The following is a 25684-nucleotide window of genomic DNA, read 5'->3' as shown; positions in this document are numbered from 1 at the left end:
GTGGTGGGGGGGGGGTCTCATCGGCCTGCCTTGGCCCCCGCTTTTATCTCCAAGATGGGGAGTGCAAGGAGAGCCAGCGGGGTGGAAATGTCATTCCCAGCGGAAGGTCGTGGTTTCCGTTCCCATCGAAGCTCTCGTGCAGAACCTGAGGGCTGAGCCTCTTTGCATAGCTTTGCCACCCCGTCATTAGCAACACTTTGTCCACCCTGCTCTGCTTTGAACTCCCGGCCACACCACGGAGTCCCCTGCTGGGTAAACTGTGTTCGTTTCCCGGGTAGGGGAGGAGCCTTTGGGTTGATGTCTTCTTTTTTGTCCTGGAGCGAGGGTCTGGGTTCCGGGTTCACCTCCGAGGGAGTGGGAGGGGCAGAGGCTGCCTGTTCAATTGATGTTAAACAGACAACATCATCACCGCCTCCCGTTACCATCGGGGCTTGAAAGGGTTGTTTTATGACAAAGCGGTTGAAGCTTAATCAGGACCCGCGGGCCTTAAGCTCGGCCCAGAAGGGGCAGGGGAGACAGACGGGAGACGGTGTGGGTACTTGGCGTGAGAGCGAGGGGATGGGTTTGAACCCCAAGGAGCTTGGACTGTTTGAGTGCAGGTGTGCGGGAGGAGAGGGCTGTGTCGGTCAGCCTGGAGGCAGCACGCACAGCGGCCTCCCTGGGGCCTGTGCCAGGATTGGCTCTGTGCACAGGGATGGGCCACCTGCTCAGAACCTCCCGGGAGCGAGGGCGCAGTCTCATGACTGCTCTGAGGGACCTGCGGGATGGGGTTCAGTCTCCCCAGGAAATTGCCCCAAGGAGGAGGTCCAGAAGCTTGTAGGCGGAGGTGGGATGTGACCATGGACCCTGATCGCGTGACTCGGGGAGGTTGGACCGACCCGGACACATTTCCTCATAGCAGGACTTCTCAGAGGTCACAGTGCTGTTCTCGGTCTTCCGAGGCTTCTGTCACCCCTGGGCGACCCTGAGCTGCGGCCACACATACCCGCCTGCTCATACACAACCTCGTGTCTGCTCTTCCCTCTTCCTGAAATGCTGTTCCTTCTGAGTATACGTGGCAAGAGGGCTGGGGGGACGGAAATGACAGCCCTCTGTGATCCCGGCCTCCAGAAACACCCCGGAGCACATCCTGTGTCCCCTTCCAGCATCGCCTCCCTGTGTGTGCGCCCCGAAATTGTGTGGACAGAATGTGATTGGGCTTAGACTGTTTACTGTTTCATATCTTAATTTCTCTCATAATTTTTATATCATAAGCATCGTTCTGTGTCATTACACATTCTTTGCAAACATCATTTTTTTTATTATTTTTCTTTAATTTTTTTTTAATGTTTATTTATTTTTGAAGGAGAGAGAGAGCGTGAGCGGGGGAGGGGCAGAGAGCGAGGGAGACACAGAGTTGGAAGCAGGATCCAGGCCCTGAGCGGTCAGCACAGAGCCCAACGCGGGGCTCGAACCCACAAGCTGTGAGATCATGACCTGAGCTGAAGTCGGAGGCTTAACTGACTGAGCCACCCAGGCGCCCCAGCAAACATTATTTTTAATGAGCACGTATCATCCCAGCCTTTGGTAGCACTGTTCCTAGGGTCCTATTTATCAGTACTTAGTAGTTTGTGTCTCTTTTTTTTTTTTTTTTTTTTTATTTTTCGATGTTGGGTATAACTCTGAACTTGTCTTGTTGCGGTAGATGAGGCGTGCTCGATATATGTGGCTCCCTGAAGTTCTGTATATTGGGAATTTTAATTGAACGTAACATCTCTTAGGTTCATGGGGTATTTAGAGGGTTCTAACTTTTGCTCCCGTTCTGTATTCTGTCATTTTTCTGGAAGTTTTGAGTCGTGTTTCAGTTTGAGAACTCGGCCGCGTGTTGTTTTGAGGTTTGTGGTTCAGTGAAACAGCTCATGCAGCAGTTTATTTTGAAGTTTAAATTGACACGGCTTAGTCCAAGGCTCAGGCTTCTGGTCTGTGTCTCGTAGTCCTTTTTTCTTTAAATTTGCATTTAAGTGTATCTATTTTGAAAGAGAGAGAGAGAGAGCGCAAACGGGGAAAGGGCAGAGGGAGGGAGAGCGAGCATCCCAAGCAGGCTCCACGCTGCCAGTGCAGAGCAGAGCCCGACGCGGGGCTCGAACTCATGAACTATGTGATCGTGACCCGAGCTGAAGTCAAGAGTCAGACGCGCAACTGGCCGAGCATCCGGCTGGGCATCCCAGTGCCCCGCCAGAGGCAGGATGCAGGACAGCCTCACCCCTTCCCCGTCTTTCCCCAGCCCCCTAAGAGTTGCTGGAACCCAGTGCAAGCTAGGAATTGGGGCCCCTTCCTGATGCCGCCCAGAGGCAGAACCCCTCTGATCTAGCACGTTCCGTGCTTTCGGCCCTGGGGCTTAGACATTTAAGGGATTTCACATTTAACGCATTTGTGTTTTTTGCGGGGGGCGGGGGGACCCAGTGCCAGACAACGAGACCCCGGAAGGTGAAAAGCCAACAGAGAGAGGAGCTGAGGACGCTCCAGCGAAAGAGGAGGAAGAGGAGGAGGAGGAGGAGGAGGAGGAGAGCCCCCCCGGGTGTACCCTGTTTATTAAAAATCTCAACTTCGCCACGACCGAGGAGACCCTGAAGGAAGTGAGTGATGGCTACAAACGGGGCGGGGGTCGTGGGCCCGGGAGGCCGTCCGCCGACGAGGCGCCCAGGTTGATTCCGCCTATGCGCGTGGCTCGTGCTGGTATGGTGTTGGACAACCAGCAGCCGGCCACTTGACGTGGCTGTGGGGCTGTCCCGTGGACACCTCACCAGGGGACCTGAGCCGTGGCCAGACCAGCCGAGGGGCCGGGAGGGACACCCCCCTACACGGAAGGGGGTGTCGTCGGTGCTAGCATTGTGCGTGCAGCAAACAGAGCCCCCCGCCCCGGTTTTCTCTGGGGGGCTAACTACCCAAAGGCAAACGTTAGCACCACCTCCTTGCCTGACGGGAGCATGCGGGAGACACAGGAATGAATGAGGGACAGTCCTGCCCGGAACCCCTGGTTGGGGTGTGGGTTCTGCATTCTCGGGAGGGAGGCAGAGGGTGAAAAGGTGGGCATCTCCAAGCAGGTGTTTGGGAAGCACCAAGCGGGGCCTGCCCTGAATGGGGTTGGGGGGCCTTCGGAAGGAATTGGCCAGAGACAAGCAAGTGGGGCCTCCAGTTCCAAAAGGTTAGGGTCTGCAAGCTCCCCCCACGGGTCTGAGAACCGCTTACAGGAAGGCTCTCTGGTTCTGTGACCTGGGTTTGGCACATTTTTTTTTTTAACTGCATAAATCAGTGATGATCAGCAGTGACTATGATTGATTCTGGAAAAAAAAAAAAAAAAAAAGGATGACCATAAGGATTGAACTAACTGACTTCTAAAAGTTCTTTTGAGTTCCGAGATTCCACAGATAGATTCAGGAGAGGGGACGACGGTGTCCACTGAGTCCCAGAGGCCGGAAGGTGGCTGCTGGGTGGGAAGGAGGCCAGCCTGCATCTGGAGGGAGAAACTGGGAGACTGGGAAACTCGTCTCCTCTCTGGGGGAGACGAGGTCAGAGCCTCCTCTCCGAGGCCATCTGGCCAAGGCTCTGTGATGTGGCCGTTCCTCTTGCCAGGTAGAAGGGTGGCCACGGCAGAGGGCCCCGGGCTAACACAGCAGCCTCTCCAGGGCAAAGATTGACCAGACCGAGCAACTAGAAACCCAGCCTTGGGCTTTGCACCGGCCGCTCCCGGGCCTGTTGTGGTTCGGTGTGAGTTTGCTTTTGTGAAGAGGCACGCACCAGCCGTGACGCTCGCTGCAAATAGGGCAGTGCGGCTTGCGGTCTGTGTTTCGTGCCCGGTCTGCCGGCTCTCCCGGGTCCGGGACGGGACTGTCATCGGGAATCGATTTTCCCCGGAAGATGCACCCAAGCTTCAGACTTAGGCGCGTCCTCAAGAAGTGAGGACTTCTGGAACGGGGAGTCCCGGCCAAGGCGATGCAGTCCAGGTTCCTCCCGGATAGATGCGAGGACTGGGCTCCAGCCGGTTCACAGTCCCAGGGCCACCAGCCCATTGGAGGCGCTGTCAGAAACAGTATGCAGCCCGCAGGGCTCCCCTCGTGTTGCCCCGAGTTACGGGTCAGAACGCCTGGACGTGGATCCCGGTGTTAACGGCGCAACCCTGGCGAGCCCTTTGGGCTATCTGCGCCTCAGTTTCCCTATCTGTAAAATGGGGATGTCGGGAGAATCTTCCCGCGGAGTTGTTTTAGAGATCTGCTTGGGACAAGCGAGATCATCCGAGTGCCTGACGCTTGGATTAAGAGAGTGTGTAAATGTCTGCCCCTTAAGCACAAGCCGGGCAGGACTCACAGCCCTCTTGGGGCCCGTGGTCACATACGTGGCCACTGGTTGCAGGATTAGCCTGGACGTGCTGCTGATACACGTTGACGTTCCTTTCCAGGTGTTTTCCAGAGTGGGAATGGTGAAGAGCTGCTCTGTTTCCAAGAAGAAGAACAAGACAGGTATTCTTTACGAAACCGCATCCGGAAAGGATGATTCCAGAAGAGCCCGGCGCTTTGGGTGGAGGGGCAGGGATACCGCCGGCTCTTCTGGTCCGAAGTGTTGCCCCCCTCAGACTCCCAGCGTCCCGCCTAAAATGGGCCCTCCTTCTCTGTCCCGGGAGACTCCAGCGTCCTGTGGGGGCAGCCGCGCCCGTCAGGCTCTTTGCCTCCTTGGACTGGCCCGTGGTTTCACGGCATTTGATGGGCCACCAGGGTTGCCACTGTCCAGTAGCAGAAGCCTCTCCCTCCTCCCGGGACCTCTGGGCTCCGCAAGTTTCGTAGAGAATAGCAGGAAGGAGACCAGGCTTGGGCTTTCCCTCTTTGCTTCCAGAAGAGCTCCCCCCCCCCTCCGGCCTGTGGGTGTCTGTGCCTTGCAGACACCCTCATCTCCCCGTTAGGCCTCAGCTGTTGGCTCGGGCCCTTGCTCCCCGCATGTCCCTTCTCCAGCACCGGCTTCCTGCGCGTGACGGACAGGCCACACGCCTTTCCTTTTGCCCAGCCGTTCAGTCCCCTCCCTTCCGTCGGGCAAGATTTGCAGGGACGCCACCTGAGTCAGTCAGAGCCGTGACCTGAGACACAGATGAGCCGGTGGGGCACAGCGCAGGGTGACGAGGGGCCGGGTCCCAGCACTGGCGTCCGCACGTCAGCGTGAGGCTGGTGGGTGGGGACGGCGGTGGCCAGCCGGAGCAGGCGCAAAGAGGAAGGAGGCCGGAGGGGCTGCTGCCACAGGGCACCGTCCCTGCGTGTCTTTAGGGAGACACAGGAGATGCCCTTAGAAAGGCAGGCCGGGTCACAGGATGGCTCTTGGGCCCTGCAGAGGCGTCTGGGCTTTTCCCCGAAAGCGGGGGCAAGCCACGGCAGGAAGGTTTGAAGCACACACGTGGCACAGACGTTCAGGAGGTGCTTGTGTTCACCTGCCGTCACGGAGCGCCACAAACGAGGGGGCTGCAGCCACACGAGTTTGCCGTCCCGCAGTTCTGGAGGCTGGAAGTCCAAGGTCGAGGTTTCGGCAGAGTGGTTCCTCGTGAGGGAAGAGCCTGCTGCGGCCTTCCCCCACGGCTTGTAGGCGGTGGTCTTCATGCTCACGGGGGGCTCCCTTTGCCCGAGCCTGTCCTGTGTCCAGATGCCTCCCCTTTTGAAAGGGTGCCACACATGCTGGGTGCCCTCACGCCCCCATTTTTCACTTGATCATCTCCGTAAAAGAGCCTTTCTCCAAATAAGGTCGCATTCTGAGATGCCGGGGCTTAGGCTTTCGACACAGGAATTGAGGGGGGGGACCCAGTTCAGACCGTAACAACCCCTTCCCCAGGGGCCGCAGGGCTAGTCTGGGACGTAAGAAAGGCAGCTAAGCACCAAGTAAGTGATTCGAAGGCTCGGTTTGCCCCCGGCTTCGGGAAAGGAGGCGACCCCTGACTTCCAGGCCGGGAGCGGGGCCAGGAGAGCTGCCCCCCGCTGTGCCCGTGGGTCACGGTGTCGCCATGCCGCTCTCCGCGGTCAGCCACGGTGGAGCCCGCCTCCACATTCGCCCCTCAGGAGCACTGTGGAGCGTTATGTTGGAAATAGTTACCTGATCCATCCGCGTTGCGGGCACCTCTCACGACCCACACTTAAAAGCCCGTGTTGGAGAGCCCTGCTCGACAGGGCTCATCCATCCATCACCGTGTGAGGGAACTCGGCCGCCTGTGTGCCAGGGAGGGGGCCGCAGGAGGCCGTGGAAAGCACCGTCAGCAGGTTGTCGAGGAGACATTTGTAAGGACGGGGCCAGATGCGATGGTGAGGGCTGAGCAGAAGGGACCCACGGGGGATGTTGAGGCAGAGGGGAGTGTCAAGCGGGAAGAACCCTGTGAGCCCCAAGGGCCGCGGGGAGGGAGTGGCGTCACCCATCACGGAAGCCGCCAGCATGGCCAGAACCACGCCGAGGCGGGGAGGTTGGGGGGCACGTGGGAGGAAGCCGGACCCCCAACTTTTTCTTCTCCACCTGCCAGTCTCAGATCGGGGCTTCCCATTGGCTACACCCCACAGGAAGCCAGAAGGTCAGGGAGCCTGTGGAGGTCAGGCTCCCAGGGTAGGAGCCAGGCAGAGAATGGGTCCGCTCAGCGTCAGGGATCGGGTGACGGACTTGACTGTTTGTAGTTGCCTTTCACACGCTCCTCCGCGCCCTCCAAATATCCCGTGTGCACAGACCCCCACAGACCACCCTCGGCCTGGAGTCTCCCAGGGAGAGCTTTCCGGTGTCTGAGGTTGTCACAGGGTGGCCCTGGCTGGCAGCCAACAGCCCGCTCGGGCAGAGACTCCCTTCTGTGGCCCACAGAGCCGTGTTTGGACAACGCACGGGGTTTCCTGCTGCACGGGGGCCCCATTTGATAGCACGTGGCTGTGAATGGAAACACGGGCAAGCAGTGCCCCGGGAGGGGCTCGGGTCTCACAAACCGCACGGTAGATGCGAAGAAGGGACTGTTGTGTGGGTCGAAGGTGACGAGTCTCGATCCTCCTTTGGACCCGTCAAATTCGAGCCAGTCCTCTGAGCTCCACTGTGAAAAAATGAATATACCTGCATGACATGCAGGGGAGGAGGCACGTGTCCCATTCTGTGACATAGGACAGGATGTAATTAGACACACGCCCTGTAAAATCTCTCCCCCTCCCCCCCCCCACCGCCGTCCACATGATACATAGGTACGTAACGCGCACGCATCTAAAGTCAGGAAGCAAACGTCCCCGATGCTTTTGAGCTCTCCCTCGCTCTCTGAACCCTTGCGCCTCACTACCTAGAAGTGGGGGGCCAGATAGGTTCAAAGAATTCAGCCGCTCTCCCTGTCCGAACTTGGTATCTGAAGCCCAGGACCAGCCGTCGTTGGATGGTCAGAAACACCCGTAAAGACTTAAGCCTCTGGTGCCTTTGACTTTCATGTGTATATCCGTCGCATACATTGTGTGTGGAAGCAGGGGACTGCCTAGGTAGGGACTGTGCAGCTTGTCACAGCAATGGTCATCCCTGTTCGTTCCTGCTCCCTCCCAAAGGCGGAATTCTATTAGGAAGTTAATTATCATGCCAATCATCTCTTAATTAATAGTCAGCTGGGCCTCAGGTGACGGCTATATAACTTCGTTGGCTGATTCTTCAAGATGACTGGTAATAAACGGGACACCAGGAGTTAAAATCTTTTTGGGAACGAAATGGGGTATGAGGAAGGGAGCAAAGAGGGGACGTCTAGGGGTCCGCCGGAGCCCCTGCCCTTGGGTTCGCGCTCTTTCTTCGCCTTTCTGCTCCCCCCACCTCACCTCTCTTTCTGACTCTCCTTTAGGAGAGCTGCTCTCCATGGGATTTGGGTTCGTGGAATACAGGAAGCCGGAGCAGGCCCAGAAAGCTCTCAAGCAGCTCCAGGTAAGGGTGGGGATTTCAGCTGAGATCCATGGAGGTGCTTGGGGGGAGGGGGGGGGCCGGGGCAGGGAGGGTGGAGGGCGGGGGTCCGGCCTGTCAACACTCCTGAAGTTAGCGGGAATGTGGGTAAGTCCACATTTTCTTGGGTCCCTCACTTCCTCCAGTTCTCCAGGGCACTGTGGCCCAAGAAAAATTAAGAATCTTCTTCAGCGCTCTGTAGTCATGGTAGTGCGTTCACGAATCCACAGCTCTGTGCCCGATCTGGGGGAGGCTGGCAGAGCGGATCTCTGAATAAATACGCAAGACCAGGTCACGAGAAGTGCTTGGATGGAAATAAAGCAGGCATCGTGATGGGCAGAGAGGGTTACTTTACATTGTGTGAGGGAGGCCTCTCTGAGGATGTGACCATTGAGCTGATCGCTAATTGACAAGAAGGAGTCAGCTACACAAAGATCTAGAGGGGAAGCAGTCTAGGAGGCATACACAGCATGTGCAAAGGGTCTGAGGCAGGGACTCTGAGGTAGGAATGAGCTTAGTATGTTTGAGAGGCAGACCGGAGGAGGTGTGGAGTGGACGGTGTGTGGGCCCAGATCTTGTCAGCCTTTTAAGGACCGTGGAGTCCGGTGTAAAGGCAGTGAGATTCTGTCGGAAGGCTTGGAGCACTTTGGGGAAGGGACTGGTTTATGCTTCTGGACGGTCTCTCCCGCTGCTGTGCAGAGAGTGGATGACAGTGGGGCAGGTGAGAAACCACGGAGTCGTCCGGGCAGGAAAGGGTGTTGGCCTGGGTCGGGGCGGAGGCAGGGAAGATGAGGACAAGGGGACTAGACTCCGAGGTGTTAGGACAGGGACTCCACACAGAACGGGACCTCCTGCTGGGCCCGAAGTGCAGGATCAGATCAGGGCGCCTGGAGCAGGAGGGGAGCTGAGCTGGGACTGCAGGGAGCGGCACGGCCTGGGATGGGCTCCTCCCCCGTGAGGCAGGCCTCTGCCCGAGACCGCGTCTTCCACACTCTTCCCTGATGCCACACATCCCAGGCCCTTTGGTGGCTTTGCGGGCAGGGAGCAGTGCCCTCCCTTCTTTCTGCGGACCCACTCGCTCCCTGCCGTCTTTGCTGACCCCTCGTTCTGCAGGCCGAGCACTCCTGACCGTGCCTGTAAGTCAGGCTTCTAGACCCAAGTCCCTGGAAGAGCTTCAGGGGGTCCAGGGACCCTTTTAAGCCATATTCCAGATGTCCTATGTCTGTGCGCACCGGACAAAGAAGGCCTGGCCTGAGGCCAGGTGGCGTGAAGGTAAAGGAGAGCTGAATCAGGCCACGTGCATGGGAGCCTGCTCACCTTACCCGGCTCTCATTCTCTCTCTGGCAGGTGCCCCTGGGCCAGGCACGGCTGGGCTGTTCTCAGGGTGGGAAGGGCGCCCATAGGGGGCCCCCGCCCTGTCCCAGCAGAGCTTCTGGCACAGGAGAGAGGCCCTGGGGGGTATAGGAAACATAACCGGGCGCTTAGTTCATCTGATGGTTTTTGTAGGATTTTAATGACCTTGCCCTTGGCTCAGGGCAGCTTCACGAAGGGCCGAGTTGGATTTGGGTAGGATGACGGGGAAGTAACGCCTCCGGGGCCTCCGCTCTCTTGGAAAGCTCTGCTGTCTACCAGGGCTGCATATCCAGACACCCTTGGGGGCCAGTGGGCAGCGTGAGGGAGTGAGGGGGCATCATCACCCAGAGCAAAAGCTGGACGCTCGTGCCCTGTCGAGAGGGCGGCCACTTCTTAGCTTCAGCCAGTTACGCCTCGTGGGGCGCCTCTCTGGCATTTGATTTGTGTGTTGTTTTTCAAAGAGACGCTGGCAGTCCAACTTTGTCATCGGGTGCCGCATAGGCATTTAGCTGGCGTTGGCTCTGCACGTCCAGTGGTCCATTCTCTGCCACGTAATGCAAGATTCTGTCCAACTCCACCTTGCACGTGTTGCGTTCCGTACCTCCCTGTGTGCGTACATGTGTGCACGTTGCCACAAAGAATCGTTTACACACAACTACCCGTGCTGTATCTTATGGGAGACTTAAGGGATTGTCGAGGGTAATTTTGCTAATACGCCAGTTTTGCCTTAAGGGACCCCCGTGAGAGCCTAGCTTTCACTACACCTCCTCTGCGATTTAGAATTTTTTTTTTTTTTTAAGCACACAGTCTAGCCTGAACTCTCGCTGCAAGCCGGACCAAAGGGGCTTGCTTTGCCTAAAAATGCTTACAAACGATGGAAAATTCGGTGCCCCTTGATTGGCATAAAGGCCAAGGCCCACGCATGGCTCAAGAGGGCATTGGAAGGCTGGGTCTGTGTGACCACCAGCTGCTGTCTGGGCTCGGCCTGAGCCACCTCCAGGAGAAACTCTTCTCTGTCCTTGATTCCAGCTGGCCCCGCTGCCCGGGGATAGTCCCCCCTCTGAAGTTTCCTTTCCCCTCCGCTGACGCCCGCTCTGTTGGAGAGCAGCGGTGTGGGCGAGTGTTGCCGGGGAGACAGGGTGACAAGCTGTGTGGTCTTATCTCTTAGGGTCACATCGTGGACAGCCACAAGCTGGAAGTGAGGATCTCGGAACGAGCCACGAAGTGAGTCTTCATTGCCCCCTCTCTGCTCTCCTCCAGGCGGGTCCTTTCTGCTCTGGGGCTGGTGTATCGTCTTCCTGATTAAGGTGACGTCCCATTTGCCAGCTCCGAGGCCTGTTTCTGTGATGAACTGGGACCACTCCAGTCCTTTGAATAAATATTTAATGCACATTTGTCGTAATACGAGGAGCAGGAGCGGGAGGAACCAGCACATTCTGCTCATCTTGGTGTTATAAATAAACCAACAAAGAATTGCCAGTTGCTGGTGCTCTGGACGAGCCAGAGAAGCGATAAAACCTTGATGTCCAGCTTTATGGGGCTTTCTTTCCTGGAGCTGGACACCGGAGCCCAGAGACAGCCTCCAGTTAATTTGAAAGAGATTCAGTCAGTGTTAAGAGTTGGAGACTGACCAATCTGCCCGGTGACCAGTTTCCTGAAGTAGTGTTTTAGTTTTTGGGTTTTTTTTAAAATATTTTTGGGGGGCAGAGCACAAGCGGGAGAAGGGCAGAGAAAAGGGGGGATGGAGGCTCTGAAGCAGGCTCTGCACCGACAGGCTGACAGCACAGAGCCCAAGGTGGGGCTCAAACCCACGCCCCGTGAGATCATGACCTGAGCCGAAGTCGGACACTTAACCGACTGAGCCACCCAGGCGCCCCCGTAAGATTTAGTTTTGTGCCTACGCTTCTACCCACTTGCACGTGTAAATGAGCCGATACGCCTGAGATGCCCCGAACAGTGCCCAGCACGTGACGTGCCCAGCACGAGTGTTGTTTTTATTGTCATTGTCATGATCGTCTACCAGCCCCGGGCGATGAAGTAACCGCCTCTAACAGTCCTAGGGCTGGTTTAAGATCTCTCTTTGGTAGTTTTCAGCAAGTTGGGCATTTGTTGTGGTCGTTGAGCAGATTGGCTGTTGCTGCCTGGCCTCCAGCTGCTGCTTTTTCTTCCTTCTCTCTGTTTTCAATGCTACTTGGGAATCCAGCCCTTGGCCACCTCTGGTATTGTTCGCCCACCCGGTCTGTGCCGTGGGAGCATCCTCGGGGAGAAGGCCCGGTACGGGAAGGGCTCCTGAGCTGGGATGGAACAGTGAGCACCAGGCATTGAGCCCCATGGCCTCGGGTTCTAGTCCAGGAGCTGCGTGACCTTGGGTGGCTGACTTTGCCTATGAACTAGTATGTGCTAACTAGAGGCTGTGCATGAAGCCTCTAGAACGTGCTTTGCACATGAGTACTCAGCCAACAGTGGCGATCTGTCTTTTCCGTTCCCCGTCTCCAAGGAGTCAAGCTAAAGTCATCTCACGAGCTTTCAGTCCCTCGCCAGTGTTGATTTAGTCATCCTTTTATTCAACAAACAAATTACGGAAAGCCCGCTGCGTACCAGATACTCTGCCCAGGTGCCAGGAATGGGGTTTCCTGGTGGTGGTCACGGTCTAGGGCAGCGTAATTGATAGAATCTTCTACAGTAGTGGGATTCTTCGATCATGTTCCACATCTGTGCTGTCCAATATGGCTGCCACTTGCTCACGTGGCATTTGAACACGTAAAGGTGGGGAGTACAGTTGTGTTAGTCATCTGTTGCTGTGTAACAGAGTATCCCAAACAGCTTAAAACAGCAAACACTTATTATTTCACCGTTTCCAAAGTCAGGAACTTGGGAACAGTTTAGCTGGGTACTTCTGTCTCCAAGTCTTTCAGGAGGTTTTGTTGTTGGTCAGGGCTGCAGTCTCATCTGAAGGCTCCTCTGGGGCTAAAGGATCCGCTTCCAAAATGGCGCCCGCACATGGCTGTTGGCAGGAGACCTCAGTTCCTCATCCCGTTGGCCTCTCCCTGGGATTGCATGAGGGTCTTTACAGCACCACAGCCCATTTTCCACAGAGCGAGTGACCTAAAGGACAGCAGGAAGGAAGCGGCAGTGTCGTTTATGACCTGGTCTCAGAAGTCACCATTGCTTCGGTCTTCTGGTCACGCAGACCTGCCTGATGGAGCACGGGAGGGGACTGCCCAAGGGCGTGAATACCGAGAGGCAGGGATCTGTGGGGACCATTTTGGAGGCTGGCTATCCCAGCAACTGGGGAGTTGAGTTTTGAATTTTGTTGCTTTAACGTAGACTTAACTGGCCGTATGTGGTTTGAGGCTACCATATTGGACAGCACAGTAAAGGGAAGCATGAGCGATATGTAATATGTGGTCAGGTGGTGGTGAGTGCCAGAAAGGAAAGCAAAACTGGGGGTGGGGGAGGGGGGGCGTTGCTGCTTTAATGGGGATACCTAGGGAGGGCCTTCGAGGAGGTGACGTGAAGCAGATCTGAGAGAAGTGAGGCAACACGGTCGTCTTTATGACAACAGCTGCCATTTATTGAATGTTTGGCCCATGGGGGGCACCACACAGTGTCTGACAGGCCCTCAAACGGTATGACGAGGCCGGCACTCTTTTTAGGCCCATTCTGCACTTGAGGAGGCTGAGGCCCAGAGAAGCCAAATTACCTGCCCAAGATCACTCAGCTCCTATGCAACCCACTTGGCTTCCACACCCTGATCGTTCACTCCCCACTCACGACCCCGCGTCGCTTTGACGCAGTGGCAGGTTGCCCAGGGCGAGCAGGGGCCCAGGTGAAGTGGGAGGGCGTTAGAGACGGCCTTGCACCCCAGGATGAGCTACCGCTCCCACCCCTGGCCCGTCTTCGGGGCTAGCAACTGCTCCAGGCCTGTGGGCGAGGCTCTTGGGGCGTGTACTGGAAAGTCTCACATAAGACCTTTGGGCCATCTGGGGTCTTTCCACAGGAAGGGGACAGTAGACACCGGATGGGGTGAGGAGCTGGCCTCACCCTTCTCAGGGTTCCTCTCGCCAGTCCCTGATAGCCCCCGCGTCTCTCAGATGACGGGCAGGAGAGACCCATGGGCGGGTGTGCTGAGCTTATGCTCCGAATCACCCAGGGGAGACCGCCTTCCCCCTTTTCATCTCTGCCTCATCCACCCCAACTCCTTGAATCTCTCACCTGCCAAGAACATCAGCTCTTGGAGGGAGGGTGAGGGGGTTAGCATAGGCCAGCAGCTGCCCACACCCCAGATAACTCGAACCTTCTCCCCTAATCGTCTAGGCCAGCTCTGACGTCTGCTCGGAAGAAACAAGTGCCCAGAAAGCAGACGACCTCAAAGATCCTGGTGCGCAACATCCCCTTCCAGGCCGACAGCCGGGAGATCCGAGAGCTCTTCAGGTGAGCAGCTCTCCTTCTGTCCACCGGTTGGCATGTGGTGGGGGGAGCCTGCTGGAGCCTTGGCAGGTGGCCTTCGGGTCCTCGATGGCTCCACCGCAGGCCGGCCCGGTGGTCTTTCAAAGGTCATCTTTTGGCCGCCTTTGATTTATCTCTCTTGAACTCATGCGCCGTGAGCACTATGCAGAGAAAACTCGAAACAGCCAGGCCTCCTCCCCCAGAGGTGAGACAGAAAGAGAGGGCGGCTGGTGTTCTCTGTCCCCACCCGCAGCAGGATGGGGCGGGGGCCCTGGTGGCCGAGGCTCAGCATCTGTCTGAAACTCTTCCGGCCAAGTCATTCCTCTGGGTTTAGCCAGCGGCTCTCCACCCGTGATGGTGTTTTCGAGTCACCCGGTGACTTTCATAAACATACCTTTGCTCAGGCCCTGCCCCCGTGGAGTTGGATTCTGTTGGTCGGGGGTGGGGCCCAGACATTGGTGTTGTGATCAAAGCTCCCCTGGGGATTCTACTGTCCAGCCAGAGTTGGGCACCACTGTCTGTCTGCATCGCTGTCTACGGAGAGAGACTGTTTTGAAATATGGATGAATCCCCTGAATAAATAGTGCAGTCCGGCAACAGATGCCAGCATAGGGTCAGAAACGCTAGGCACTGGGACCCGGAAGGACAGGCGGGGGGCGAGGTACTGACAGCAGGAAGGCCAGTGGTGATGCTGTGCCGGAAGGCAGATTGAATCAGACCAGTTTCCCTATGTTTTGAAAGAAAAACCGGCATTCCAGATTTTTAGGGGGAGTAAGCTGGCAACTAATTTACTTTCTAAAATACAAACAGTGCAGGACAAAGTCTGGCTGTGGCCAGATGGAGCCCAAGGGCCACCACTTTGCAACAACCCCTGTGCTAATGCGTTACACCGTTCGGCCTTGCAGATTAGTTAGGTACCACCTAGAAGGAAGCCCCGGATCAAACCTCTTTATGAACGGGCGTAGCAGGAAGATGTTTAAAGCCAAGACCCTCCCCGGGTGTGGGGTGCTGGGTGGCCCAGGGAGAGACAGTCTTGCCCTCGGAGTGTAACGGCAGGTGGACCAGATCGCCAGGGGCTCCCGGGCCTGCAGGACCCGGAGAGCTATGTCCCTGTTTGAATTATCAGTCGGCATCTTACTGATTAGATCACCTCACTGAAGTCAACTGTGGATGCAAAATATAAATCCCATATTTGGGGGACTCTACCTCTTCGCCCTCTCACCCGATTTAAAGAGTAGGGAACCATTTACGGGATTTGCTTCAAAACTCCTTCTCACCTCCGCCCTCCTTCTCACCTCCGTTCTAAATTGTATGCTGAACGTGCTGTTCGTTAACAGACGTGGTTTTGCTGGCTCTGGTGCAGACGCCGTTTTCGGAGGAGTGGGGTCTTAGCTGTGATCCCAGGTCCCCTGCGTGGCAGTAACAGCCTGGTGAGGTGGGGTCACGACCTGGGGGGACGTTTTCCATTTCCCTGCACCCAGGGAGAGGAGTACGCATCCTCAGCCTCGCACGCCGGCTCGTTTTAACGGGCTCCTGCTTGTGAAGGAGAGTCCAATTTAAGACCTGCCAGATCAAAACAGGATTGCCGCAGACAGCACGTGTTGATCAGGAAATAGCATCCCGCCGAAATGACAGTTCCACTTGGTGCCGCAGCCTGTTTGGGGTGACACTTACCCAGGGAAACAAAAGATCCGCTCGGAAAGGGAAGAGCGCTTTGTTTGATCTCTCGTTTTGTATTTATTTTGCGGAGACAGGGAATTAGCATCCACGGAACGTAATTATGCGCGGTGTCTCTTCCCCCTGCCATTGTTCCGATGGTAGCTTTCGCCAGCCCTTGGAAACGGAAAGCCACCGCGGAGGGCTCACCTTGCTTTGTTGTGCTCTGGGGCTGGGGGGTTGAGGCCGTTCCCGGTGGCGGGCGGCAGGGGGCGCTGTGAGCCTTCTCAGGGGGAACTCCGCTCGTCCTGGAAACCACAGACCCGATTTCAGACAAAGCCAGCGGCCGGCAAAGGTCAGAGCCAGGGGAGGATTTCGGGCTTTAGGGGAACCAGTCTGGTCCATTTTGCAGGCGGGTTTTGCGGGCTTGTCCTGCCGGGTGCGATCAAGAATCCCAGCTCGCTCCGATGGGGCCCTCGCCGTGTGTTGGGCCCCAGCTGCGCGTCTGCCCCGTGCAGGGTCTCCTTTAAGCTGCGTAACCGCCGTGTGGAGGAGGGAGGCTGTTTGTTACCTGTTTTGCACCCGGAAGGATGCTGGAGACCTGGGCAGATAAAGCGTCCTGCTCAGAACCTGCAGCTGAGCCAGGACTGGGATTTCAGCAGTCTGACCCAGAGCCGTGGCTCGGAACCGCTGCTCTCTGCAGCCTGTCGTCCTCCTCCCGGGTCCAGAAGGACACTGCCCCCTAGATCACATCGGTGGCACCATTGTCCCGCGAATGTGTCGTTCGCACCAGCCCCAGGCCTAGGTGTCGTACTGGCAGCTGTTTCAGGAGAGACGGGCGCCTCCCCCCGAGGAGTTCACTGGGGAGGACCAGGGAGCAAAGCGAGGGCAGCAGTTGGACAGTGATGCTCCTGTGGCACGCGGGAGTGAGCGTAGGGCCGTGGGAAGGCACGATCATGTTCTCAAGCACACCTGCTGGGAGGCGGCAGCTCGCCCACTCTCCCCGGCCTCCCGGGGCCCTGCACGTGACCCCGGGGCAGCACCTGCCCGCACCCTTCCTGGGGGCCCCCAGCTGTGCAGTGGGGTCCTCCCCGCCCACACCACCCCACAGCCCCTTGAATCCAGTACCCTGAGGCACTGCGGATCCGGATCCCTATGGGATCATCATCTGGGACGGTTCACGGCTGGCCCTTCAGAAAAGTCAGAGTGGACACAGCAGTGTCCCCCCTGCCACCTTTTTGGGCCTCCGCTTCCCCTGGCACCAGGTAACAGCAGCCCTGCTGGTAGCATTTGGGGTAATTTATGACGACGCTACAGCAAGAATGTGTTTGTTACCGTGAAGTATAGTTTCCGAGCCCGACCTCTGTGCCAGGCTCTGCGTTATTACAGGTCCGTTTCCCACAACGGCCCCGCGGAGTGGTGTTGCCTCCGTTTCCCAGGGAGGAAATGGGCTGCCCGGCTCCAGATCCCGCCACTGGGCCATCTGCCGGCCCCACCGGCACCCAGCAGCTCCCGCACCACGTGACTGCCTCGTGGGCTGTTGAAAGGGTTAAATGAGCGTCTGCTTATGGAAAGTGTAATACAGGGCCTGGGACGGAGTAGGTGGTTAATAAACATTAGCGCTCATTGTCAAATAGCACGAAACTGGGGGCACCAGGCTTTGAACCCAGGGCCGGTCTGACTCTCGACAGAGCTGGTGTCTTCGATGGCACTGCAGACCCTTAACGGTCCCCTGTGGCATTTTCTTACTGGGTCGCCTCCTTTCCCTGAGTATGCCTTCCTGCCTGGTGATCCTCTCCCCCTCCAGCTGGCCCTGGGCCAGAGAGAGTCAGTACTGGGGGACGGACACTGGCCTCTCTACTCTGTAAGGGACACACAGAAGACAAATGGGGATCCTCCGGACCGTGCAAGCATGTGCTGGCACGCAGGGACCAGACTCCTCACCCCACAGCCAGAGCGGGGGTGAACGCGGCCCCCGGCTCACCCTGTGGTGTGCACAGCCTTAAACTAGCATCCGTTCCGGAAGAGGAAGGGTGTAGACTGGCTTCCCTTCCCGTCTGGGTTTGCTCTGGCGGAGGTAGGTGTGTGTGCACGTGTATGTGTGTGGGCAAAGCCTAGATTTGAAGGTCCCTGGGACAGAGGGTGGTTCCGAGAACAGCCCCACAGATAGGGCCTAAGTCTGAACCCCAATTGAAGCAGGTGCTCAGGGCCCCCCCGCCTTACGCATAAGCGCATGTGCGGAGCCATGGGATTTGACGGACGGGTCGTGTTCCCACCCGAGTTTCAAGCGATGGCCCCGAGTTAGCACCACCCTGGAGAACGAGGTGGTGATGCTCTCAGCACCCAGGAGGCGTGGGGCACCGGGCCGGCCACATCTCAGGCGCCTGCGTCATCGGTGCATCCTCACTGTGGCCCGGTGTGCTGCAGCTCTCGGACCCGTTTCCTGGGGCCCAGAGAGGAACAGGGGCTGTTTCTAGCAGGACCCTGGCTCGCCCGTGTCTTCTGTACCCAATGGGCAGCCTTGGTTTGAGCGTGGGTTCTGGAAGGCAGTGATCCTCTGGGAAGGAGGTCCTACACACACGGCTGGCTTTGGGAGCACGTGACCCGTGTGGCCCCGTGTGGGTGTTCAGTGTCCCTTTCCCCCACCCCAGACTGTAATCTTGGACACTCTGGTCGCTGCTGTGTCTACGGGTCCCTGGTACATAGAGGGTGCTCAATAAATGTTTGCTAAGCACACAGGTGAGCATTTGCTAAGCGCACAGGTCCAACTGCGCCAAGCCTTTCTCGTTGGAATGCTGAGGGAAAGGGTATGTGAGGCACAGAGAGGTTAGGGAGTTTGCCCAGGGCCACACAGCTCTGCAGTGGCACCGCCTGGTCTCCCTCACTTTGGAGCCCCTCCTACCCCCTTGAAACTGTCCCCAAGGGCCAGGGATGTTGGGTGGGAGCTGCTGGCGGAAGTGCTGCCTCAGGTGAGCTGGGGCGGCGGCTACGGGCTACAGGTGAAGAGAGCTTTTCATCTGAGCCTCTTCCCCCCCCCCGCTTTTTGGTGATTTTGTACTCAGAGGTGTGAACCACCTGCTCGGGGTGTGAATGGGTGAGCTCCCAACAGGTGTCCGGGGGCCTTAATTACACAGCTTGCGTCTCCTGTCCGCGCTGCACCTGTTGCGCCCGCTTGGTGGACGGGGTCCGTCGTCCCTGGCCTCTCTCCTCCTCATTTCCTCTCGCGGTGACCGTGACCTTGGAGGGAGGGCTGCGGAACAGTGCGCCTGCCAAGTTCCCCTGACCTCCTCCCTCACCCGGGCGAGGGATCACTGCCTGATGGGCTCCTGGTTGTCCGCAGTAACTTTCCCGAAAGCAGGGAGCCAGGATCCCTGTAGTCTGCTCTTCTCGGAGGTTCTGGACGGATGGGGCCTCTTCCTGTTCACCAGGCTCCACGGGGGAGGAGCTCTGTTAAGGCAGCCTTGGGGTCGGAGAAAGGGCGTGGGGGAGAGAGAAAACCTCCCTTCGGAAAGGGAGGGGGTAAGGAGGCTGGCTGTCTCTCCCCACGTAGGTCATCCCCCCCCCCACACACACACACACACAGCCCTCCAGGGAGCCCCTAGATGGAGGCCACCACGTCCCTCATCCAGATCCGGCCACACTCCCTCCTTCTCACACCGTCTGGCCGCTTTCACACCCCGCAGCAGCAGAACTGAGTAGCTGCGTCTCAGACCGAACGACCCGCGAGCCTGTATAATACTGACTGTCCGGCCCTTTATGGGGTAAGTTTGCTGATCCCTAGACTAAGCTAACCACAGGGCTTGCGCGGAGATGGGGCACGCCCTAGAGGTTTGGGGCATTGTCTTCTGGTTTTAATTACCCAGACGTGGTATTTTCTTCTTCCGCTTTTGATAAAACACGGAGACCTTACAGGTACAGCTGTAGCCCCGTTGGCCCCCGTTGGCCCCCGTTGAGCTTGAGACATGAGGCCCCAGAGAGCTGCTGTGTTCGTCCTTGCAGCCCACCTCCTCGCTCTGACCTGTTTTCTCCTCGGGGCACCCCTGCTCCTCCTGGTCTGCCAAGGTCTTTGTGGTTTAAGAGTACTTTTTAGAGCAGTTTCAGGTTTAGAACCCCACTGAGAGGAAGGGACAGTTTGCGTAGGCCTCCTGCCCCCACCCACATAGCCTCCCCCATCATCAACACCCCCCCACCAGAGTGGCAAATTTCTTATGTTCTCTGAACCTCCGTTGACACGTCATTTTCACCCCAAGTCTGTGGTTTGCATTAGGGTTCAATCTTGATGGTATATGTTCAGGGCATTTGAACAAATGTGTAATAACGTATATTTGTCATTATAGTGTCATAGACACTGTTTTCACTGCCCTAAATGTCCTCTGTGGTCTGCCCGTTCATCCCTCCCTTCCCCTTTGCTGAGGTTTCGAAGGGTGGTGTGAATGCATTCATTCATTCGTTGATTCATGAGTTCTTAACTGAGCTGGGAGCACCAGCCATTAAATTCAGGGCCCACCCAGATCTAGTATGACCTCCCCTTACCTTGATCACATCTGCAAAGACCCTATTTCCAATAAGATCCTATCCACAAGCTCTGGCAGACATGAATTTGGGGGGCACGTTTCGCCCAGTACAGGGTGTCTTAGGGTGGTCAGGAGAGCCTTCTCTGAGGAGGGGACCTTCTCGTGGGGACCTGTGGCTATGAAGGGGTGAGCTCCATGTAGACATAGGGGTGGCACGGCTGTGCCCCTGGTGGGAATGAGCTTGGCCCTGGAGGGGAACGGGCAGGGTGAGCAGAGGGACGATGCTGAGATGAGAAGAGTGGACGGGGCATGATCTTGTGGGCCATGATGAGGGCTGTGGATGGTCGTTCAACTTGTTACTCAAGTGCGACCAGCAGCCAGCTCAAGAAACAGGACAAGAGCGTGCCCGGTGCCCCCTTCCAGTCACCGCCCCACCCACTTGCTGCCCACCACTGCCCTGACTTCTAAAAACATATATTTGTGCTGCCTGTTTTTGGTTTTTTGTGTAAATGGCATCATCGCGTATACACTTTTGGTGTCGGTCCTGTCTGCTCAACATCTTCCATTGTGAGATTCTTCTGTGTTTTTTTTATTCAACTTTTTTTTTTTTCAACGTTTATTTATTTTTTTTGGGACAGAGAGAGACAGAGCATGAACGGGGGAGGGGCAGAGAGAGAGGGAGACACAGAATCGGAAACAGGCTCCAGGCTCTGAGCCATCAGCCCAGAGCCCGACGCGGGGCTCGAACTCCCGGACCGCGAGATCGTGACCTGAGCTGAAGTCGGACGCTTAACCGACTGCGCCACCCAGGCGCCCCGATTCTTCTGTGTTTTAATGTTACCATGATTTGCTCATCCTCCGTGTTGTATGGTGTTCCGTCGTGTGAATGTGTTGAAATACGCTTATCCATTTTCCTGATGAGCACTTGGGTAGTGTTCGGGTTTTTGGCTGTTTCCAATAAAGACCGCTTCTGCGAGCATCCTCGCATACGGCTCTGGTGACCCCGTGCTCACATTCCTCTGGGTGTCTGTGCGGGAGTAGAATTGCTGGGTCACGGGATGTGCACATTTCAGCTCTAGTAAATCTCTCTATCGGGTTTCCAAAGAAACTGTCAGTTTGCATGATCCAGTTGCCCCGGGTCCTTGCCAACACTTGGTAGTGTCTTTCTCTCTTAGCCATTCTGGTGGGTGTATAATGGCATCATTGTATCGTGGTTTTAATTTGTACTTCCTTGGTAGCTAAGGAAGTCGGATGTTTTGTCACGTGCTTGTGAGCATGTGGTCCACTCTTGTGGAATGCCTGTTCAAGTCTTCCGCCCATTTTTCTAAAAATCGGGTTGTCTCATTTTTTTTTCTTATGTTTCTAATTACTTCTTACATAACTTTTTGTATTTTGGTTTCAAGTCCTGGGGTGGGTATATGGTTGCCAGCCCCTCACTCTCCTCCCGTTCTGTGGGTTTCTTAATGGTGTCCTTTGATGAGCAGAGGGCTCTTAATTTTAACGTTGTCTGCCATTTTTTACCTTCGTGGTTAGAACCTTTCATGTCCTACTAGCAAGGAGGCTCCTCCAGGCTCGTGAAGATAGTCTCCTGTTTTCCTCCAAAAGCTTTGACCTTTCCCATTTAGGTACGGAGTCCAGCAGGAATCGGTTTTTGCATATGGCGTGAGGTAGAGATCGAGGTACGTTCCCCAAGTCGGTTGGCCCAACATCATTTATTGTGAAAACCATTCTTTCCCCTCTGCTGTGCAGTATTGACTTTGCCATAAATCAGATGACCGTGCACGTGAGGGTCTGCTTCTGGACTCTCTCATCCGCTCCTCCGGTCTATTTGTCTGCCCCGTGTGCCAATACGCCCCGTCTTAATTACTGTGGCTTTGTGAGTAAGAGCTTGATATCTGGTGTCTTTGTTCTTCCCCGATTGCCTTGACTGTTCCCGGCCCTTTGCACTTCAGGCCTTTGTGTCTGAATAATAAATAAAGAATATTCCACCGCCCCGAGAGCCGGGGGGGGAGTGGTCGGTGACTTACACTTGTAAAAAGAGCTTGAGAAAAGAGGGTCAGAGCTGGTGTGAGGGGCCGGAGGTGATCGTGGTTTGGACCTGACGTCGGCAGTGGAAGCAGGCAGGGGTGCGTTTGCAAACTCCCGCTGTGGCTTAGTGCGGACGGTGACGGAGACAGGAGTGGAGGACAGCTCCTCGAGGCATCGAGGGTCCTAAGTGACTGCAGATCACGGGCCACGTCTGGGGGAGGGGCAGGGCAGCATGAAGGAGGCATCAGCCCCACTCCCCGCGCCTCCCTTTGCTCGCCCGTAATGGGTCACACGTAACCACTGGCCACGGCCACGCTTCTCAGTTGACCCGTGCAAGCACATGTGCAGGCTTGGGGACTTCCGGTGAGCACTCCCTTCGGGAACAGCTCTGATTCCCCCGCGGATGTCAGCCACAGCACCGACGTTGCTGCATCGACATTTCCTTACTGGCACTTTCTGTGCCGTGGGAGGGAGGCGCTGGTGACGATCCGCCCCCCCCCCCCCAGCCGTTTGCACAGCTCCTTACAGAGGGCGCTGCCAGGGCCTGAAGTGCTCCAGTGCTCACGATTTCGCTCGTTCCTCCCCCGACGAGCCCCGGGAGCCAAAGCTGAGCCACACGAGGCAGATGGCTGCCCGGCCATAAAACCCCGAGCAAGTCGCAGAGTCGGATTCACACTCCCTGTTCCTCCCTTTCTGTGCAGCCTCTCCCACTACAAGTTCCAGGGACAGAGATGCGCCTTCTTAACCCTTTCCTGTACCCATTTGGCACGTGTGTTAAGTTCTTTTGATACGCCGGTCTTCGGCCGTCATCACCGTGAGATTCCCCGCGTCTGCGATGCTCATTAGAGCCAGTGCGCAAATACTTGGCCTGGGCTTACTGGGAGCCGGGCCGGCTCCTGCCCTCAGGATCGCTGCATTCAGAAAGATGATGCCAGCTACTAGGCGGGGACTAAAAAACGCCAAGGAATCCATCCTTCCTCCAAGAGAGTGTCCCAAAGACAGATGTAGGAGTCCTTGCCGAACATCTTTTTATTTAGAAAGAAGTTCTAGGGTTCCCAGTGGACCCCAGGGTTCGTGTTAGCCAGCTGTGGGGAACAGAGCTCGACAGAGTCACCTGGCCCAAGTCCCGGGTGTCCCAGGTGTCCCAACCACTCTGTGGCCTGGCCGCCTCTTGAACCCAGCTTCCGACGTGGGCCAGCTTGCTTTCGGAGGGGGCATGGGCGAGGCTCTATCCTGTTAGATAGGCCGGCCAGCCTACACAGGCGTGCCCGGGAGGGGACTGCTGACAACCCTCAGCAGATGTTCCCAGGGATCGGACTTGTGCTCAGAGTAGCAACGAGTAAATATATATAACACACCCATCAGAACATCTAGGCGAGGTTGCGGAGAAACCGGACCATTCCCGCAGTGCTGGCGGGAACATGAAATTGTACAGCCACGCGGGGAGAGTATGGGCACTTTTTTCCGAACTAAACACGCACTTCCCATGCGACCCAGCAGTGACACCTCTGTGCACGTGCGCCAGAGAAATGGGAACTGAGGCGCACGTAAAACCCTGCACACGTGCCCATCCACTGATGAGTGGACCACCCATGTGCGGTCTGGGGGGTGTTACCCTGCGTGAACAGGAATGCACACTGACATCACCCACACCGTGGCTGGACCTTGAACACCTTGTGCTCGAGAGAAGAAGCCGGTCCCCAGAGACCACGCATGGCATAGTTTCATCTAAGTGAAATGTGCAGAGGAGATAAATAGAGAAAGAAAGTAGATGAGTGGGTCACTTAGGGATAGGGAGAGGGGCCGGAGAATGATAGCTCAAGGATCGGGGGCTTCTTTCTAAGCCGGTGAAAATTTTCTCCGTTATGGTGGTGATTTCACAACTCTGAGAATATGCTAGAAACCATTGAATAGTTGGATTGCCTGGTATGTGAATCGTATCTCAATAAAGCTACTACAGAAGGAGGGGAAGAAAGAGAGGAGGGAGGGAGGAAGAAACCTGTATACAGATGCACACAGCATTTCATTCATTATATCCAAAACCCAGAAACCACCCGACCGTCCTTCAGCAGGCAAATGGTTAAATGAACCGCGGTTCATCTGAACCGCAAAATACTACGGAGCGAGAGAAAGGGGTAAATTATCAGTATCCCCAGCAGCCTGGGTGAAAGAAATCTCTGGAGCATTACGCCGAGAGGGAAAAGCACATCTCCAAGGGGTATATGCTGCAGGATTCCATTTATACGACGTTCTTAAAACAACAAGATAGAGAGATGGGACCATTAATTGGGGATTAGGTAGACGGAGAGAGAGAGAGAGAGAGAGGGCGGCTGTGTCCGTAAAAAGGAAGCACAGGGGGTCCCCTTGCGATGAACATTCTGTATCTTGACCGGTCACGAGCCTGCAAGTGGTCAGATTGCAAAGAACTAAATACACACACTGAAATGAGCGCGTGTGAAACTGCAGGGATCTGAATAACGTCCGTGACTGTATTACTGTTGATTTTCTGCTTGTGCTGTTGTACTGTTAGGAGATGTTACCACTGGGGGAGACTGGGTGAAGGGTAGTATATAGGATCTTCCTGATTATTTCTTAGAACCGCCTACAAGTCTATAATGATCTCAAAATAAAAAGTTTTCTCAGGGACACCTGGGTGGCTTGGCCAGTTAAGGGTCCGACTTCAGCTCAGGTCATGATCTCACCGTTTGTGAGTTTGTGCACCGTATCGGGCTCTCTGCTGTCAGCACACAGCCAGCTTCAGATCCTCTGTCCTCCTCTCTCCTCCCGCCTCCACACGTGCACACATGCTGTCTCTCTCTCAAAAATAAACATTAAAAAAAAGGTTTTTTCATTTGTTTTTTCTTAATGTTTTTTTTTTTTTTTTTTTGAGACAGAGAGAGACAGAGCATGAACTGGGGAGGGTCAGAGAGAGAGGGAGACACAGAATCTGAAACAGGCTCCAGGCTCCGAGCTGTCAGCACGGAGCCCGACGCGGGGCTCGAACTCACGGACCGCGAGATCATGACCTGAGCTGAAGTCGGACGCTTAACCGACTGAGCCACCCAGGCGCCCCCCCAAAAAAGTTTTTTTTAAAACAACAAATACCCTCATCCATAAAGGATTATAGCAAGGCCACACCCTGCCGTAGTGAGTTGCCCATCCCCAGGGGCAAGCAAGTGAAGACTAAAGCAACTCTCTGTTACGGATGCTATAAAAGGGATTTCTAAATTTTTTTTTTTTTCAACGTTTATTTATTTTTTTTGGGACAGAGAGAGACAGAGCATGAACGGGGGAGGGGCAGAGAGAGGGAGACACAGAATCGGAAACAGGCTCCAGGCTCTGAGCCATCAGCCCAGAGCCTGACGCAGGGCTCGACCTCCCGGACCGCGAGATCGTGACCTGGCTGAAGTCGGACACTTAACCGACTGCGCCACCCAGGCGCTCCATAAAAGGGATTTCTGATGAAGCGGCCAGGCCCACTCCCTTCAAGACACTTCGACCCCGAATGTTGTCAGCATGAGCGTCCCTGGGGGTCAGAGAAAGGAGAATCCTCTGGCCTTTGGGTCAGCTGCAGGTAGTCTGATCCTTTGGTCAGAAGGGAATCAACACTCAACAGACACACAGCAGCCAGGTGAGGGGGCGTGGGAATGAGGAAGAGAAATTACCCCATTTTTATACACTGTGCGAACGGTGTATATACTTTATCGCTGAAATGTAGGCTAATTGAACCCAAGAAAATGAAGAGATTG

General features: G+C 56.0%; 1 protein-coding gene across 4 annotated transcripts in view; it reads left to right on the top strand.

Annotated features, from left to right (window-relative positions):
* RBM19 (RNA binding motif protein 19) overlaps positions 1-25684 on the top strand; it is a 154796-nt gene that overhangs the window by 36409 nt on the left and 92703 nt on the right. For all 4 annotated transcript variants that reach the window (XM_045459499.1, XM_045459500.1, XM_045459501.1 and 1 more), the window contains exons 17-21: positions 2443-2615; positions 4436-4496; positions 7841-7920; positions 10457-10512; positions 13606-13722. In XM_045459499.1, the coding sequence (XP_045315455.1) occupies positions 2443-2615; positions 4436-4496; positions 7841-7920; positions 10457-10512; positions 13606-13722 (487 nt within the window). The remainder of the gene's footprint in view (positions 1-2442; positions 2616-4435; positions 4497-7840; positions 7921-10456; positions 10513-13605; positions 13723-25684) is intronic.

The sequence above is a fragment of the Leopardus geoffroyi genome, chromosome D3, assembly GCF_018350155.1.
Source record: "Leopardus geoffroyi isolate Oge1 chromosome D3, O.geoffroyi_Oge1_pat1.0, whole genome shotgun sequence".
NCBI classification, from domain to species: domain Eukaryota; kingdom Metazoa; phylum Chordata; class Mammalia; order Carnivora; family Felidae; genus Leopardus; species Leopardus geoffroyi.
This window is presented reverse-complemented; position numbering and strand designations above follow the sequence as displayed.